The sequence below is a fragment of the Ostrea edulis genome, chromosome 9 (assembly GCF_947568905.1).
Source record: "Ostrea edulis chromosome 9, xbOstEdul1.1, whole genome shotgun sequence".
Lineage (NCBI taxonomy): Eukaryota > Metazoa > Mollusca > Bivalvia > Ostreida > Ostreidae > Ostrea > Ostrea edulis.
The window spans coordinates 63,130,435-63,149,484 of NC_079172.1; the positions used below are offsets into that span (position 1 = coordinate 63,130,435).

Below are 19,050 nucleotides of genomic sequence, written 5' to 3' on the forward strand. Positions count from 1 at the left end.
CATGGGGAGGTGTTCGGAGACATTTGTGTTGGCATCCCAACACAGTTATAGCTCGTTATTCTTATTTTCTTCTTCTTCTTTTTATTCCTCTTCTTTCCAGAGAAATTTGTCCGCTCGATTTTATGAAAGTGTTTCGACAGATCCACTTCAAACTTTGTGAGCTGATAGGGGGTCATGAGGAGGGGTGCAATCAACTTTCGAAATTTTCAAAATGGCCGCCGTTACAAAATGGCAGCCAAAAACGTCAAAAAATCAAGGTTGTCGGATTTCAACCAAATTTTATTTTCAGGGCTATTTGGTGACCCCGAGTTCATTCCCACCATCAAAAAAAAAAATTTGAGCCGTCATTTTCAAAATGGCCGCCATATAACAAAATATTTGAAAATGTTAAAATCTCTACAACATTTGGTTTCTGGGGTAATTGGAGGATCCAAAGGTGATTTCTAGCATCAGTATTTCCTTCCAATCTATTTTCAAATGTTTCAAAATGGCCGCCATTGAAGAAAATGGCCGCCAAAAATCAAGTCCGTCGGATTTCAACCAAACTTAGTTTCTAGGGTGTTTTGAGGATCGTGAGTGCACATCTGGCATCAAGAAACATTTCTGACATGGAGAGGTGTTCGGAGACATTTGTGTTGGCATCCCAACACAGTTATAGCTCGTTATTCTTATTATTCTTTTCTTCTTATTTTTCCTCTTCTTTAGGGAGAAATTTGTCCGACCGATTTTGTGAAAGTGCTTCGACAGATCCACTTCAAACTTTGTGAGCTGATAGGGGGTCACTAGGAGGGATGCATTCAACTTTTCGAATTTTCAAAATGGCCGCCGTTTCAAGATGGCGGCCAAAAAACGTCAAAAACTCAAGGTTGTCGGATTTCAACCAAATTCGATTTCTAGGGTAATATGGTCACCCCGAGTCCATTTCAACCATCAATTTTTTTTTCGAGCCGCCATTTTCAAAATGGCCGCCATATACAAAAAATTTTCAAAGTGTTAAAATCTCTAAAATATTTGGGTTCTGGGGTAAATGGAGGGTCCACAATTCATTTCTAGCATCAGTATTTCCTTCCAATCAATTTTCAAATGTTTCAAAATGGCCGCCATTGAACAAAATGGCGGCCAAAAATCAAGTCCGTCGGATTTCAACCAAATTCAGTTTTTAGGGTTTTTTGAAAATCCTGAGTGCATATCTGACATCAAAAAGCATTTCTGACATGGGGAGGTGTTCGGAGACATTTGTGTTGGCATTCCAACACAGTTATAGCTCGTTCTTATTATTCTTTTCCTCCGGTACTTTTTTGTCCGGTAGTGTTCTCAGAAACTACAAAAGGGATCGATATGAAACTTTCCAGGATGATAGTATAGCGTTTGTAGATGTGCATAGTGATAGTCATTTTGTCTGCACGTGCATGCACGCGCGCGCACGTGCATTGCAATTTTGGTACAAAAAATGGAAAATCAAAATATTGAAGGAAGCGATATAAAACCTCAATAGGATGATAGTATATCATTTGTACATATGAAAAATAATAGTTATTTTGTCAGCACGCGCACACATGCGCGTGCACGCGCATTACAAAATTTGTACGCTAACTTTGGAATCAGTCTAACTTTTTTGTTGTTCATTGAAATGGCTTGAAATTCATATCATAGGTAGATATTGAGACCCTTAACTGATTTGCATGGTCAAAATTACCAATTTGCACGCGCATGCACGTGCGCTTCATTTTGATTGGATAATACTAAAACGTTTGTAACTATCTTATTTATGAAGCGAATGAGATAATATTCACAGCATACGTAGACAATATGTGTATCTATATATTGGTGTAACAAAAAAATGCCAACGCACACGCGCATGCGTGTGCAACGTTTTTTAAATGTTCAATTTTTAAAGGACGATAACGTTTTTGTTTTTCATCAAATTCTATTGATATTAATGGTTTAGGTGTGTCTTGGTACTCCTTACAAATTGCTGTGGTTAGAATTACTGCTCAGCACGTGCATGCACGTGTGCTGAATTCTGATTGGACGATTTTAAAATCGCTATAACTTCTTTGTATTTGGTGGAAACGTTATGAAATTCACACTGTGCGTATATGATACACATGCCTGTTGAACGACATGAACAAAAATTCGGAATCATACACGCGTGCGCGTGTATGCGCGTGCAACGCTTTCTTTCATTTTTTGGTACTGAAATGACCATATTGAACGTAGTACATGTAATTAAAGGCTAAAATAAAATGATTTTTTGCTATAGATTCACAAGGACATCACTTTTTAATTGGGGGAGGTTTAGGGAACATATGTAACGGTCCCCGTTACAATTAGAACTAGTTATTATTATTTTCTTCTTATTTTTCCTCTTCTTTAGTGAGAAATTTGTCCGCTCGATTTTATGAACATCCTTCGACTGATCGATTTCAAACTTTGTGAGCTGATAGAGGGTCATTAGGAGGGGTGCAATCAACTTTTCAATCCTTCGACTGATCGATTTCAAACTTTGTGAGCTGATAAAGGGTCATTAGGATGGGTGCAATCAACTTTTCAAATTTTCAAAATGGCCGCCGTTTCAAGATGGCGGTCAAAAAACGTCAAAAACTCAAGGTTGTCGGATTGCAACCAAATTCTATTTCTAGGGTAATTTAGTGACCCCGAGTCCATTTCCACCATAAATTTTTTTTTTTCGCCGCCATTTTCAAAATGGCCGCCATATACTGAAATGTTTGAAAGTGTAAAAATCTGTACAACATTTGGGTTCTGGGTTAAATGGAGGGTCCACAATTCATTTCTAGCATCAGTATTTCCTTCCAATCTATTTTCAGATTTTTCAAAATGGCCGGCATTGAAGAAAATGGCGGCCAAAAATTCAAGTCCGTCGGATTTCAACCAAATTTAGTTTCTAGGGGTTTTTGAGAATCCTCATCTGGCATCAAAAAGCATTTCTGACATGGGGAGGTGTTCGGAGACATTTGTGTTGGCATCGCAACACAGTTAAAGCTTGTTATTATTATTATTTTCTTCTTATTCTTATTATTCCTCTTCTTTAGTGAGAAATTTGTCCGACCAATTTTGTGAAGGTGCTTCGATAGATCCACTTCAAACTTTGTGAGCTGATAAAGGGTCACTAGGAGGGGTGCATTCAACTTTTCAAATTTTCAAAATGGCCGTCGTTTCAAGATGGCGGCCAAAAAAAGTCAAAATGTCAAGGTTGTCGGATTTCAACCAAATTCAATTTCTAGGGTAATTTAGTGACCCCGAGTCCATTTCCACCATCAATTTTTTTTTTCGAGCCGCCATTTTCAAAATGGCCGCCATATACCGAAATATTCGAAAGTGTTAAAATCTCTACCACATTTGGGTTCTGGGGTAAATTGAGGGTCAACAATTCATTTCTAGGATCAGTATTTCCTTCCAACAATTTTCAAATGTTTCAAAATGGCCGCCATTGAACAAAATGGTGGCCAAAAATTAGGTCCGTTGTATTTCAACCAAAATTAGTTTCTAGGGTTTTTTGAGGATCCTGAGTGCATTTCTGACATGGGGAGGTGTTCGTAGACATTTGTGTTGGCATCCCAACACAGTTATAGCTCGTTATTAAGGTATTCCGTCTGAACGGAAGACCTTATAGTGATTCTTATGTTTCTTTTCCTCTATTATTAAGGTCTTCCGTCTCCTGCGGAAGACCTTACTATTATTGTTCGCGTTCTTCTTCTTCATTATTAAGGTCTTCCGTCTCCTGCGGAAGACCAATCTAATTAAAATTAGATGTTTGATCCGCTCGCGTACTCGCATACATAACATCTAACAACATCCCATGGAGGGTCACGTCAGAGGTCAAATTTATGTAAAAATATCGACCAATCATTGCGAAGACGGAAGAACCTTTTGTGACCAATGAGAATCAGTTGTACAAACTACGTTTGGTTGTTGAAGGAAAATGGCGGCGAAAGACAGTACAAGCGAGGCGATTGAAAACGTGCTGAAAAAATTTAATATCCAAAGTTTAAAACGCGAACAGCGACAGGTGTTACAGTGTCTGTTAGACCGGGTAGACTGTATGGCGGTCCTCCCGACTGGATTTGGAAAATCCCTGCCCTTCCAAATGTTAATCCCTGTCCAGAGAGAGATGGGCAGCAATATTGGGAAAATAATTGTGTGTTGCCCATTGATTTCCCTGATGCAGGACCAAGTGGCACGTTTACAGGAAATTTCCAGATATGACAGCTGCATATAAAGGTTAGTGTGTTTACTATTGTTTTGAATATTGCGAAGTCGAAATCAGTTGAATAGGTGATTTATAACTTAAGCGTTGTGGGAATCATATTGTGTAAATTAACTGACATTGAATATTCGATCTCATGTTTTTAAAAAAGAAAACTTAAACTTTAAGATTCTCGTATCATAGTTTAACATGTATTATTTATCAGGTTAATGTGCCCGAATGTTATTCACCCCATGTCTTATATCCTGCAATTTTCATAGCTTTTCAAAACTATTTGCAATGGCTTGATTAAGCTAGTATTAAATGAACTTCTAAAATGCAATGGCATAGCCCTAATGTTGCATAATAATTTTGGAACATCTTTATACATAGTTGAAGTATTTTTCACAATGTGTTTTGTGGAGTACAATGATGAAATATTTTCACTCAGTAAAATTTATTTTCTATGCTCTTACAAATCCATTTGATAAAAGATATGAAATAGCTAAATCAAGCTGTTTCAAGTAGTTTTTGTTAGCTATACAGCTTTATAACTAAATATATACAGATTGTGTTGAACCTGATTGTATTTGCACATGTGAAATCAATTAGAACAGGTATATTATAAAAATTAAAATATATATTTGAAGGGTCCAGTGATGAAACCGACAGAAAAATACTGGAAGGAACAGTAGACATAGTGTATGGCTCCCCAGAGGCATTAGTTGGCGACATAGAATGGAGAGAATCTATGCGTAATCTTGATGTCACTACTATTGTTATTGACGAGTTTCATACAATAGCAACATGGTAAATGCATTTTTGTTTTAAAGTCTAGTTGTAAATGACTAGTAAAGGTGATGTACACTATAAAGACCAATAATTCTTGATTGATTTGTACCATTAAAATTAAATTTGTCTTGAAGCATCCCCCCTAATGTTGGATCAATCTATGTACTTGGTACACCCAAATTCTACCCTTTTCTTGATTTTTGTGGAATTTCAGAATATTGTCTCCCTCCACCCCCCAACATCAATTAATTTAATGATCATATTCAGTTTCCCTTCTGTGTTGACATTTATTATATATTATTTGCTAAGCATTTTCTGTTATCACCAGTAAACTTGCCATTGTTTTAAGACTTGACTTATGTACACATGATGTAGGGAAAAAAAAACATTCTCGAGTCAGGCATATTATTTTTTACCATTATGGCTGGAGAAGGGCAAAATGAGTTGTAAACGTGACCCAAAAAGGTTTAAATTATAAAGAAATGATGTTACAATAAAATTAAATAAGATTGTCAACTGAAAGTTGCCTTAAAACTTAATTTTTTCTTCATATATTTGCTTTAACAGGGGTCAAAGTGAAAATGGCAAAGAGGCTTTTAGGAAATGGTTTGGACACGTTGGGGAGCTAAGGTCCATGTTTCCAGATGCAAATTTGTTGGCCTTGTCTGCAACATGCACAAAGAAAATTGCTAGACGTGTTAAAAAGTGTCTGGGTGATGGAACAGTGGAAATCATAATTTCTCCTGACAAACCAAACATCAAATTATCAGTGACTAAGGTATCAACCAATATAGAGAACTCTATGTTTTGGATAATTGATCCACTTCAAGAATTACAAGAGAAATTTCCACGGGTAATAATTTACTGTACCTCAATTAATGATGCAGCAAAAGTTTGCAATTACTTAATCGAAGAAGTGCCATCAAGTGTCCGAAATATTGAATTATACCACTCAGAAACAGAAGATCTTAAGAAAGAGTACATTGTTAATGAACTGAAAGACTTTAACAGTTCTCTTCGTATCCTGATTTCTACAAGTGCTTTAGGCATGGGAATAGATGCCAAAGGATTCCACAGTGTGGTTTTATTTGGAGCTCGATCAAACTGTTCTGATCTTATACAGGAAATTGGAAGAGTAGGAAGAGACAACATGCCATCGGTTGCGTTAATTGTTTACAACTCGTATCACCAACGATTAGCAGATGAATCTGTCAAGAAAATTCTTGTGACAAAGGAATGTCGTAGACTATGTCTTCTAGAAAACTTTTTGAATGACAAGGGAATACAAGAAATTAGAGAAAATATTTTGGGACATCACACTTGTTGCGATAATTGTGCAGCAAAATGTTCTTGCAATAAATGTGAACTACTGCCCATCGAAAAAATGTTCAATTTTGCTAATGTGTACTCTGCGCCAGACAGTGATAGTGACGAGACAGAGTATTATGATTCTTTTGATGAAGAAATACATGATTTGATAGAGTAATAAAATCTGAAGTTATACCAAAATAAATTATATGTGTGTTTCCTACTTTACTACCCCCAAAATTATGTAGGGTTACCAGTTAAAACATTTAATTCAAAATCTTGGTTTTTGATATGCTTCCATGTCTATATACAAATACAATTACTTTTCAAATACTTTGACGATCAATAGTTGTCAAAATGTAGATCAGACAACTTGAACACAAAAAGCAAAATATTTCCAGTTTGAAAATTATATATATATAAATATATCGATAAAATATTGAGGGTTGATAGAGAAAATGTTGTTAGGGTCGGTAAACCGGAAACACACATATTTTATTTTGGCTGTTGTGATATTTCCAATCACCATGATATCTAGTTTATATACAACTGAAGTGTAGAATAAAAATGCATAAAATTTAAAGGTAATAAAGTCTATCCTGTTTTTTCAACTACATGAATGTTTGCATCACTAATTTAATGGACACCAATTATTACAGAATCATGAGCCATTCTAACAAGTTAACTAAGTTCACCAAATGTTTATGGCGAATATATTCTTTGTTATTGAATTATGAGAACTTGTTTTCCCAAAAATATATATTTAATTAAGGAGGTACTCTACATCATCATAATGGCTGAACATGCAAAATACTAGTGCATCAGCTCCAACTGCGCGAAGTGTTTAATATACTAAAATAAGTGCACATAAGATATTCAGTTTCTTTTGACATCAAATTTCTTCATTATAATCTACATGTTACTTCAAGCATTATCTTTTTGTCTCTATTGAGATTCACCACTGACATATTAAATCACACAAAGTAACAATGACACTTGAACCATTTATTTTAGCTTAAATAACTTTTGCAATATGTTGTACAAGTTAACTGGTCACATCTGCACAATCTCTGCTGTCTGCACTGTGATGTATCACATTTATTAAAGCAAAACCGTGTTATATCTGTACTTGAAAAGCGATCAAAATACTCTTACGAATTGAGATAAGTTACAGAACCATTAGATATTAAGTCCCGGTGTATGATACTAGCGTGTGCATCGATAAGCCTGCTATACTTAAACATGCATCAAAGGAAAACTAAATGGTTTACTGTAACAATGGCTAATTATCTTTACACTATTCAATGAGCACATTAAAAAATGTACTATACAGTAAAACATGCTTAAAAAGAAATTCATGCTTAGTGTGACGTGCTATTTATTCCCCTATAAGAGGAAATTTGCGACAAGGTTTGGTTTTAATGAATTGTTCTTCACTGATTCTGTAAGTTTGTTACGACTTTGTTTCTATACGATAAATGATGTACAACAGGGTGATTGAACTTAGCATTGAAAGGAATAAACAGAAAGTTACCATACAAAAGAACTGATAACATGCACAAACTTAGCACTGTGTCATATCAGTTCTCAATTTAAACATGTGGATCTCTTAGTCGTATAAAAGGTTGTCTTGGCTTATGTCGGTGTATCACAGTTGATAATCCAACAAATGAATTCTGGAAGGGGTTCCTATCCACTGTGAAACCTTGACACTTAAATGTACGCTTTGGAATGAGGGTCATCACATTTGCTTCCTGTAAATCTTTGAACACCTTTAATACATCACCCTTGTAACTGGGAATGTGATGGAAGCCCTTTCTCTTTCTGATCTCAGTAATGCTGTCAAAATGGCCGACTAAGTTTATTAAATGAGGATATTCCTTTGAGTGGGCGAGGATACTTTCCTTTGTTTTGTGACCAGAGCAGGCAATTTTACTATCTCTATTCAACATCTCAAGGTATTCATCTAAGGACACATTGTTGTTCTTTCCTCCTTGCAAATTGACAAAGCGATTGGCAATTAGACGTTCCTTTTGATTATCACAGAGAATACCAGATGTTAGAGATGTTAAATGAATAGAACCAATAGCGTATTTCACTTTGTTAGTGAGATGGTATACAGGTAGTTCATATTTTGCGGATCGCACAGCCCTTTCGCCATCCCCCATGTCCACAGAAGTATCCAAATTCTTGTGCAAAATTACAAGTTTGAAAAGCATCATCAGGTAATCCTGCATTTGGTCTTGGTTTTTATTTTTTGGTTTTTTCGATGGTTTGTCAATATGAACATCATGGATTTTTTGTTCATGAGTTTGCAATGACACAACATGCGCATAGGTTTTATCACAGTGGTGGCACTTAAATCTCCCTTCCTCTCGTGTTGATGTCCAATAGTTTTCAGGATGCTGTGGATCACACACAATATCTCGAACATTTTGGAATATGTCATTAGTGTTGTCAAAGAAATGTTTCCTCAAAATGTTTTCACTCACTGAATCAATGTACTCTATCTTTTCTCTGTTTGACAATACTGCAAAGTTGGACGGCAGATCTATTTCTTGGTCAATGTCTGAAACACCCATGTGATGTAGAAAAAGCAGCAAACAGATGGCATCCAGGATCACATAATACAACATCTTGTATGCTCGGTATGCATTATACACATGACCTTTGACATTTCTCATGTTCAGGAAATTTCTGCAATTCATACACAAGAATTTTTTACACACCATTCAAAATTTACAAAACCGTTAAATAAATGAAGTACACACAAAATATAAGTTTCTTATAAAAGTATACATACCTGTAATAGTATACTGTGCCTCGGTCCATAGCACTATATGTTGAATAAGTGAGCTTGTGTATGGCCTACAATTACATATTAATATTGCAATCAAATTATAAAGAAGTTAGTACCAAAGCACTAATCTCAAATATTTCAAGTACAAACACAAAATTTATATAAGGGTATGGATTTGTGCATGTTAGCCACTGATAAGAAATTTCAGGTCAGAACTCTTTGCACATATATCAGGAAGTTTCTTTACATATTGTAAATCAGAAAAACATGCATTTTCATCAATGATACCTCTAGGAAATTCATCAATCTGTGAAAGTCTTCAATTTTTGAGACAAAGCCTTGAAGTCTTTGAAGCTGTGTTTCAGCATTATTCATGGCCTTTTGGGCTGCTTGCACCCGTTCATCAGTTAACCTATCGCCTAATAATAAAAAAATAATTAATTCACACTTGAATTGTTTATTGGATATCATGATTCTAGAAATTGACGATTGCCCAAACATTTTTCACAGACTGCATATATTGGAATTTTAAATTACTATTTTGCCAAAATGAAGATCAATACCTGCATTACACACATGTGCACACTATTACATCTCTTTGGTATAATGTATTATAAATTAGAGATCCCACACACACCCCTAAATCCATATGAGAAAACAAACCTCCAAAAAATACAGGTTCCACAACTTCTCCATCCCTGCAAGGAACATATGTAGACAAGGTCTTCAAAAGACGTATCAATTCTGGTGTCTTATTTTCATTACAGTCGAAAAGACCAAGTGGGTACTGAATAAAAAAATAATTTAAGATCATATGCAAAATTCTGTAATTAATCAATGATAATATTCTCTAATTAATCGAAGATAATATAAACTATTACATAAAGTACATGGTACACACCTTTCAACAATAATTATAAATTTCAGTAAAATGAAAACTTAGAAATAGAAGAAAACTCATGACTTACTTGTTTAGTTTTGTTTCCTGCACAGTAGGAATATTTATGCTCTAAATGTTTTGGATAAATTTTTCCATATTCTTTCTGCAAGTGGGGATGATTTTCAATGACAGAAGTGGAGAAGAGAAATGTTAGTTCCTTCATTAGTTTCTGTTGGTCTTCAATGGATGGAAGAAAAGTTGAAATTTCAATTTCATGGGAAGGAGGACTGTGGGAGCTGTGTTCAGTTGGAATTACTCTGTCCAGGATGGCATAAACGTGAAAGAGATGAAGAGAGAGAGTTTTCCTGTCAGACGTTCTATACGATGGAAGGATGTTTTTGTCCCAGTTGTCCCCAATTATTTGGTATTTTACATTTCCTCCTTCAACCCAAGAATCACGGATTTCTAAAATTTCTTTGTCCAGTATTTTTTGCCAGTCACAAAGCTTTCTCTTCAAAGTCAATGGGTGGACAGTCAATCCTATATGTGACAGTCGTTCAATGTCCTAAAATTAAGATTTAAATATTGTCAATATCAAGTTTTACTGTACAGATTGGAATGCCACATTAATTCTAATAAAGAGTTATGTTTACAGGAAATAAATATTACATATATTTTGCATAAACAAAATGAAAATTTACCCGCTGTGTACATCCACCATGATTTAGCAGAAATCCATTCATGTACTGCAAAACTGTCATCTCTTGGCTTCTTCCATGTAGTGCAATACCTACAGTTTGTAGGGCATGGAGAAATGGTTTGCTTCCAATAACAGGTGGTATGTCTGAAACGGTAGCTGTAATGATTGACAGTAGTGCTGGGCACATTGTTTCAAGTTGTTTGTGTAAATTTTCCCACCGGAAACTGAAAAAGTCTGCATTGCTTTTCTTTTGTAGAAGACTGCCCGATCCCCTCTTACAAATTGCTTTACATTCCTCCTGCACAATCTTTTGAGAGCCGCGTACCAATTCCAATGGACTAGACTTCCGCAGAATGTCAACTATGACAGTTTCTGTATTTCCTCCTCTTGCTATAGCTTTGCATATCTGTTGGTGGGTGTCCTCTTTGATGATTGACGACTTTCTCCCACTTGGATAGTGCAGTACAACCTAGCATTTAAAACATAAAAGATATTACCTAAAAATATATTACCTACAAATTATACAGACATGTGCGTATATCTAATATGTTACAAAGAAATATATTTAACGATTTAGTGTTTGATCTCAGTGTTGTTAACAGCAACAAATCTATATAGTTTTAGACTTATTTGATAGAAAATTACTGCTTGAGCACTTAATGTCAAATTCTTGAGAACACGTTGGACCTCTCTCCCCCCCCCCCCCTTGTAAAACTTTATTTTAAACTATATTTATTTCAAAAACATAAGAACATGATTACACATATCATTTGAATAGTTGAGATCAAAATCAAGCAAAGATGCACTTATATCAATTCTACTTCCATTAAAACTTTGATTCCATATTTTACCCCATGATTTGAACGATCTTGAACCTACACTATATCAGGAAATTTTCACAAGTTTTATCTTTCCAGACCCAGTGCTTCTTCAGTTGAGAACCCTAGTCATATATGAATCTGTACAAAGAACTGCATACATACTATCACTAATCATGGCCAGTGGTCTTTGATAAGGAAATTGCTAAAGATTATATATATTTAATGTCAAAATGGAGCCCCCTCCCTCATGATTTGAAGAAACTGCAATATGCAGATGGTCTTGTTGGACTCAATGTATTATCAGAAAATCTCACTTGAGCTTTCAGCTGAGCTTAATAGTCAACAGATGCACAAACAGACAAAAAGTTATCAGAAAAACTTACTTGACCTTTTGTTTCAAGTAAGCTAAGAAAAACTCCACTTTGGCAGAGAAACATAGTGTTAAAATCAACTCAAAGATAAATGAATTGGTTAGTCATTTACAATTCTATAGCTAAGCATGCACAACAGACCTACAGTTTGGGGTAAGTACTGATAAATCCAAACCTCAAACAAATTGTAGTGTTGGAGATATCTTTTTAACATATGAATTTTCTGAAAGCTATAAATTTCATATATGTATCTAAATCTCAAGGAACTTGAAATGTACCCTGTGAACAGAGACTACAATCGATGAACACAGTGATTTTTCTACATTTTTTATAAGGGTCCTGTGGCTTTAAAACTGGGAAAAATTGTCGACATTTCAGTCAAATTCAATTTTATCGTAAATAAGTTTTAAAATCATATCTAACATTATTTTATCTTTATTTTACTAATCTAGTTTTCTTTAACCTTCTAAAATTTTCAACTATTCTATCCAAATCATCATTCCCATAACTCTTTGTTAAGTTTCACATATAGAATGTTTATTTCTTTCAAATACGTTTTCCTTTCACAATTTTATTATTGGGAAAAATGTAAGCTAAATTGGGAAAGAATTAGCAATTTTTAGGAGGGGAGAGGGCCGAAATTCTGACCCAAAATGGGCCTTAAAAAATCACTGGAACAGAAAATTCAAAACAAACGTTGAAACAAATCAAAAGAAAAAGGAAAACAAAATTAACAATTTTCAACAATTTTAACATTGCACCTCTACTTTTCCATCAAGAGAGCATTTGTCTGATTTTGGTTTGCTCTCTTTGTCACTGAATAAGGATCTCTTTGAAGATTTTGGAACTGTATCTGTCACAATGACGTACATATATATGTATTAAAATGCAAAAGACCAATCAATACCTTTCATGATTTTAAGCCTTGAAAGTCTAATTATCATTCTTGATACATTTTAAGACTTTGGTATAAATGTAAACATACCTGGTCTCTCTGTCTTTGATGCAATAGAGACAACACTGTATCCAGTGTCTGGGACCTGTTAACATACACAAAAATTGCAAATACCTTAACAGCATACCAAAACATACACATACATGTACTGTCAATATTTATTTAATGATTGACTAAACATTATCTTTCATATGAGTTAATGTACCTGTAAAAGTTTCTTCCAGGATTCTTCTCCAAGCAACAGGGGTGGTTGTGATCCTGTGATGCTGCCTACGATAAAGGGGGCAAGAGGCTTTAGTTTTTGAGGTGTCACTCTTCGAATCGGTACTAACATAGTAGATGTCTCTGTCTCCTCTGAGGCTTTCGAGCGTTTCCCAATTCCCAAAACTCCTGGACTTCTAATTTCTCTCTTCTTAATGACTGTTTTTGATGGTGAGGGCACAGTAACACTATATCTGCAAAGTTTTCATAAGTTTTATAGGTTTAACATGACCCATAACATGAAATGAGTATATATAGAATATGAGTATATATACTTATGATAAGATACTTCCATTGATCATGAAATTCAAGCTAGATATGGAAAGAAATAAGGTAATTTTCATTACAGCATTTTTTGTATGTATGTTGACAATTCTCTTCAGAAACATATCTTACCAAAATGTACCAATTAAATTTATCTAGTATATATACATTTCATATATTTTTCAATCTGAGTTGAAGGTAATAAATGTTGAGTCTATGGGATTCGCGGAAACACAGAATAAAAACACCAATAAATATACACTAATTTATCAATATTTTTTTTTTACAGGATTTCAGTTCATCCATCTTGAATAACTACAGTACACCAAAATAAATGACGCGACGGCACATTCATTTTCCTGTAGGTACTCCTACTAGAGTTTAGAGCTTTTATTTACTGGTACAACTAAGAATCCCAGAAATCCTTATTTGTTGCTGCTTCTTGCTACATCTGATCTTAACATTGATCAGCTGTTGATACCGGTGTTCAGGCTTCACATCATGTGACATTTAAGCAATAACTCTCCTTATTATACACTAACCTTGACATGGTTGATCGTATGTTACTTGTAAATCTCTCCCTTGCCTCCATCGCCTCTTTTTCCAATTTGCGCACCCTGTCCATGGCCCGAAAACATTTCTGACATACACCCGCGTCACCAGGAAAACAAGTCTCTTTCTTCACATCACACACGTTCAGTAACGTTTCCAATCTTTCACGTGTTAATCTTAATTTTTTATCCAAACACTTTTGAACTTTTATGCTGCCTAATTCATCTACAAACTTTGTAACAAACGAAAACCCGCACACAACACAAATGTTTCCAAACGAATAGCATTTGACAGGCGTAATGCGCGCCGCCATTGTCTTGGTTCGGATCACGTTTTTTTTTTTTTTTTACATTCGGAACCACTCTAGACTTATTCCCTTCGACGAGCATTTAAAGAGTTTGCCAGATGTGATTTCATTGGTCAATTGAATTTGACCTCTGACGTGACCCTCCATGGGATGTTGTTAGATGTTATGTATGAGAGTACGCGAGCGGATCAAACATCTAATTTTAATTAGATTGGCGGAAGACCTTACTATTATTGTTCGCGTTCTTCTTCATTATTTATTATTATTATTTTCCTTGGTAGTACACGCGTTTTTCTCAGCCATTTTTCGATCGATTTTCACGAAATTTTCAGGAAAGATGTCTTTTGGTGACGAGACTTTGCTTGCAAAATTTCGTGCATGACGTCACTTCCGGTCAGGAGTTATCTCTCTTTTAGTGACTTTTTGAAGGGCCTTGTTGTCCACACATCTCCTCCGTTAGTTTTGAAGCTAGAGTCTTGAAATTTCTACACAAGATAGAGTAAACATTTTAGAAGATTTGTGGGGGATTCGATTTTACCGGAGGCGATTTGCCTAAAGGCTCGCCTGGACCTGAAAAAATGGATGCCAAAATTGTTCGCCGATTTCGGCGATTTTTGACCTTTGATCTCCAATATCTTTTTTCTTGCAAATATTTTGTTAAGACATATAGAACAAAAGTTGTGCACATTTACGAGATCTTTTCGAAAATATCAAGATTTAGGGGCTAGCCCCTTAAATTAGGGATCTAGAAGGGCTCAAAGTCTAGATCAAATATCTCAAAAATCGTTCATATTTTGGTATAAGTCAAAGAACAAAAAATGTTCATCTCAACAATCTAAATCTATTCATATAAAAATTTAGGTCATATGTTACGTAATAAGGGATTTTAAGGGCCAAAACCATAAATTTGTTACCCCTTGTATCTCGAAAACGACAAATATTTTGAAAAGCAATAAAGAACAAAAGTTGTTCAGAATGATGATCTTAACAATATGCATATTTCGTTTTTACCCTATGTGGCCCCGTTAGGGAGCTACAGTTTGGCCCCTAAAAATTACTTCTAGAAATAACTCGAGAACGGTAAAGAATTTCTAAATACTTGTTGAACAAAAAATGTTTGAAATATCATGACCTTTCTTACGATATCAAGCAAAAGGGGCTGACCCTTTCAGTTAGGGGCCCAGAAGGGTCCAAAGGTTTATGAGAATATCTCAGAAACTATTAATATTTTGTAATAAGTCATTGAAGCGGAAATGTTCATCTAAACGAGCTTGTTCTTATCAAATCAAAAAGTAGGTCATATGTTACGTAATAAGGGATTTTAAGGGCCAAAATCATAAATAATTGACGCCTCATATCTTGAAAACGACAAATATTTTGAAAAGCATTATTGAACAAAAGTTGTTCAGAATGATAATCTAAACAATATGTACATTTCGTTTTTTCACTATGTGGCCCCGTTAGGAAGCTACAGTTTGGCCCCTAAATATTTCTTGTAGAGATAACTCGAGAACGGTAAAGAATTTCTAAATACTTGTTGAGCAAAAAATGTTTAAAATGACAAGGCCTTTCTTACGATATCAAGCAAAACGGGCTGGCCCTTTAAATTAGGGGTTCAGAAGGGTCCAAATGTTTTTGAGAATATCTCAGAAACTATTAATATTTTATAATAAGTTGTAGAAGCGGAAATGTTCATCTCAACGAGCTTGATCTTATCAAATCAAAAAGTAGGTCATATGTTACGTAATTAGAGATTTTAAGGGCCAAAATCGTAAATATTTGACGCCTCATATCTATAAAACGACATATTTTTTGAAAAGCATTATTGAACAAAAGTTGTTCAATGTGTCATAACCTATCGATCAATATCAAAAAATGGGTCTGTGGGCCTCATGGCTCGCCTGTAGAGTCGATTTTTGTCGATATCAGTCGATTTCAAAGACTTGTAACTGGTAAATATTTTGTAAGGACATATTGAACAAAAGTTGTTCAGTTTATCGAGATCTATCGATTGATATCAAGAAATAGGCCTATGGTCCTAATGGCTCGCCTGTAGAGTCGATTTTTTGTCGATATCGGTCGATCTCAATAACTTTTTACAGGTAAATATTTTGTAAAGACATATAGAACTAAAGTTGTTGAGTCTATAGAGGGCTAACAAATGACGTCAAGAAATAGGCCCGCGGGCCTTATGGCTCGCCTGGAGAGTCGAATTTCAAACGAATTTCACCGCAACTTTGCTTCAGAAGCTTATGATATGAAAAATTGATTATATCTAAAGTGTCTTAAAGTCGGAAACTAAATTGGGACTCATTTGTCTTTTTTTTTTTTTTTTTTAACTCCGAGTGCATCAACAAATCGGACGGAAGACCTACTCGTTGCTCGCAACGAGATCGTGTCTAGTTATTATTTTTTTTTTCCCTTTCGTCTCCTAGACCGTTGGATGGATTTTCCTGAAACTTTCACAGGTTATAGACAACGATGGTACCTCGAGGTATTTTTTTCATTTTTTCAAAATTCACTTCCGGTCGCAAAATATGTCCAATTTTCGTCTTTTTACAAGATATCTTGTCCAGCGTTTTTCTCAGAAACGGTAAAAGATGGAGTCACCAAATTTTCAGAGTGAATAGATCTCACTTCGTAGGCGTGCAGTAGGGGGTTAAGAATGTCGGCCGTCACTTCCGGTCGTCACCGGAAGTGATTAAAGGAATCATGAATTTCAAACTTTTTTCTTTCAAATTGAAACCTATTTCGGTTTACTATATCTCGTTCTAATTCTCAAAAAATGTTGACCCCACCGGAAGTTGAATCTTTAACTTCCAGTTATATCAAATAAAGATTATTCATTATCTCATTTTTCAGTGCCATAAATCTCGGTCATGAAACTAGTTAATGAGTTGAGTTTTACATACATTATAGTCACTATAAATGTCTAGAGTAACGTCAAATATTTTTGTAAAATTTACTTCCGGTCGGCAAATACGGCTTATTAGCTGTTTTCGTTGTCAATCGTTTTACTCAGAAACGGTAAAAGATAGAGTCACCAAATTTTCAGAGTTGATAGATCTCACTTTGTAGGCGTGCAGTAGGGGGTTAAGAATGTTGTCCGTCACTTCCGGTCGTCACCGGAAGTGATTGATGAATCATAAATTTCAAACTTTTTTCTTTCAAACTGAAACCTATATCAGTTTACTAGGTCTTGTTGTAATTTTCAAAAAATGTAGACCCCACCGGAAGTTGAAACTCCAACTTCCGGTTATATCAAAGAAAGATTATTCATTTTCTCATTTTTCAGTGCCATAAATCTCCGTCATAAAACAAGTTAATGATTTGAATTTTACGTATGTTAGAGACAATATAATTGTCTAGATTATATTTAAATATTTTTGTAAAATTCACTTCCGGTCGTGAGATATGGGGTGGACATATTCAAACCTTGTTTTTTCAGTTTCTCAATAATGAATATAGATAGACGTTTGAAACTTGTAGAGTTGATCAACTAGCATTAGTCCATTGTACACATGCATTCAATTTCTTCGTCCGTCACTTCCGGTCTATACCGGAAGTATTTGAAAAAATGTCGATTTTCCAATTTCTTCTAGTGATTTCTCAGAGATGGCTGGCTATATTTTCTTGAAATTTTCAGGAATAATGTCTGATGAAATGACCTTGCTGTAGGTATTTTTGTTTTACAAAATTCACTTCCGGTCGGAAAATAAGGCCGATTTTCTGTTTCTCAAAAGGAATTTTGTCCAGCACTTTTCTTGGAAAAGGTAAAATATAGGTTCATCATATATTCAGGAATGATCAATCTCCGTTTGTAGGCGTGCAGTAGGGGGTTGAACATGTCGACCGTCACTTCCTGTCGTCACCGGAAGTGATGGAAAGAATCGCAAATTCCAAACTTTTTCCGTTAAATTGAAACTTATACTAGTTTATTAACTCTCTTTCAAAGTGTCAAAAGAATATTGACTCTGTCGGTAGTCAAAACGACTACTTCCGGTTTCTTGATAAGATATCTTTTTACTTTTCGTCTCTTTGTCCCCATAAATCTCGCTTATATTTGAAGTCTTTCATATGATTTTCACATGTCTTAATAAAAGTATGAACTTCTAAAGTTTTGATAATTTTGTTTTCAAAATTAACTTCCGGTCGGTAGTAACCTACTACTTTTTCTTTCTTTAGTCTACTTCTTTTTCTTGAGAACTCTTTCAGATAGAGACGTGAAATTTTCAGGGAATATAGACAGTAAAGAGTTGCTGTCATTTATAGGAAAACGCATCTGAATAGTACTTCTGGTCGTCACCGAAAGTTACGAGAAAGGAATAAAAAATTCGACAATACATTTCTCATTCATTGTTAAGGCACATTTTCTGATACATTTAAATGGTTTTCGTAGGAATAGAAAGCTCTTTACCGGAAGTGGTCTAACGGAAGACCTACTCATTACTAATAATGAGTGTCTAGTTATGTTCCCCAAACAAAGTTTGGGAACATATTGTTTTTACTCTGTTTCTTATTATTATTATTAAGGTCTTCCGTTTCCAACGGAAGACCTTCTAGTGATTCTACTGTTTATTAAGGTCTTCCGTCTCCTGCGGAAGACCTTACTATTATTGTTCGCGTTCTTCTTCTTCATTAAGGTCTTCCGTCTCCTGCGGAAGACCTTACTATTATTGTTCGCGTTCTTCTTCTTCATTATTATTATTATTATTATTATTTTCCTTGGTAGTACACGCATTTTTCTCAGCCATTTCTCGATCGATTTTCACGAAATTTTCAGGAAAGATGTCTTCTGGTGACGAGACTTTGCTTGCAAAATTTCGTGCATG

At 35.0% G+C, this 19,050-nt stretch overlaps 1 protein-coding gene and 1 pseudogene across 1 annotated transcript; one reads left to right on the plus strand and one right to left on the minus strand.

Annotated features, from left to right (window-relative positions):
- Nucleotides 1-3,758: 3,758 nt before the first annotated feature.
- Nucleotides 3,759-7,158, plus strand: LOC130050262 (bifunctional 3'-5' exonuclease/ATP-dependent helicase WRN-like; annotated as a pseudogene).
- Nucleotides 7,159-7,297: 139 nt separating this feature from the next.
- On the minus strand, nt 7,298-13,984 carry LOC130050581 (uncharacterized). Its single transcript, XM_056150814.1, has 9 exons — nt 13,902-13,984; nt 13,040-13,289; nt 12,865-12,948; nt 10,689-11,156; nt 10,076-10,552; nt 9,771-9,894; nt 9,396-9,526; nt 9,111-9,175; nt 7,298-9,004 (listed from the first exon to the last, which is right to left on the minus strand). The coding sequence occupies exons 1-9, from the start codon at nt 13,982-13,984 to the stop codon at nt 7,900-7,902; spliced, it is 2,787 nt and encodes a 928-aa protein (XP_056006789.1). The 3' UTR covers nt 7,298-7,899.
- Nucleotides 13,985-19,050: the final 5,066 nt, after the last annotated feature.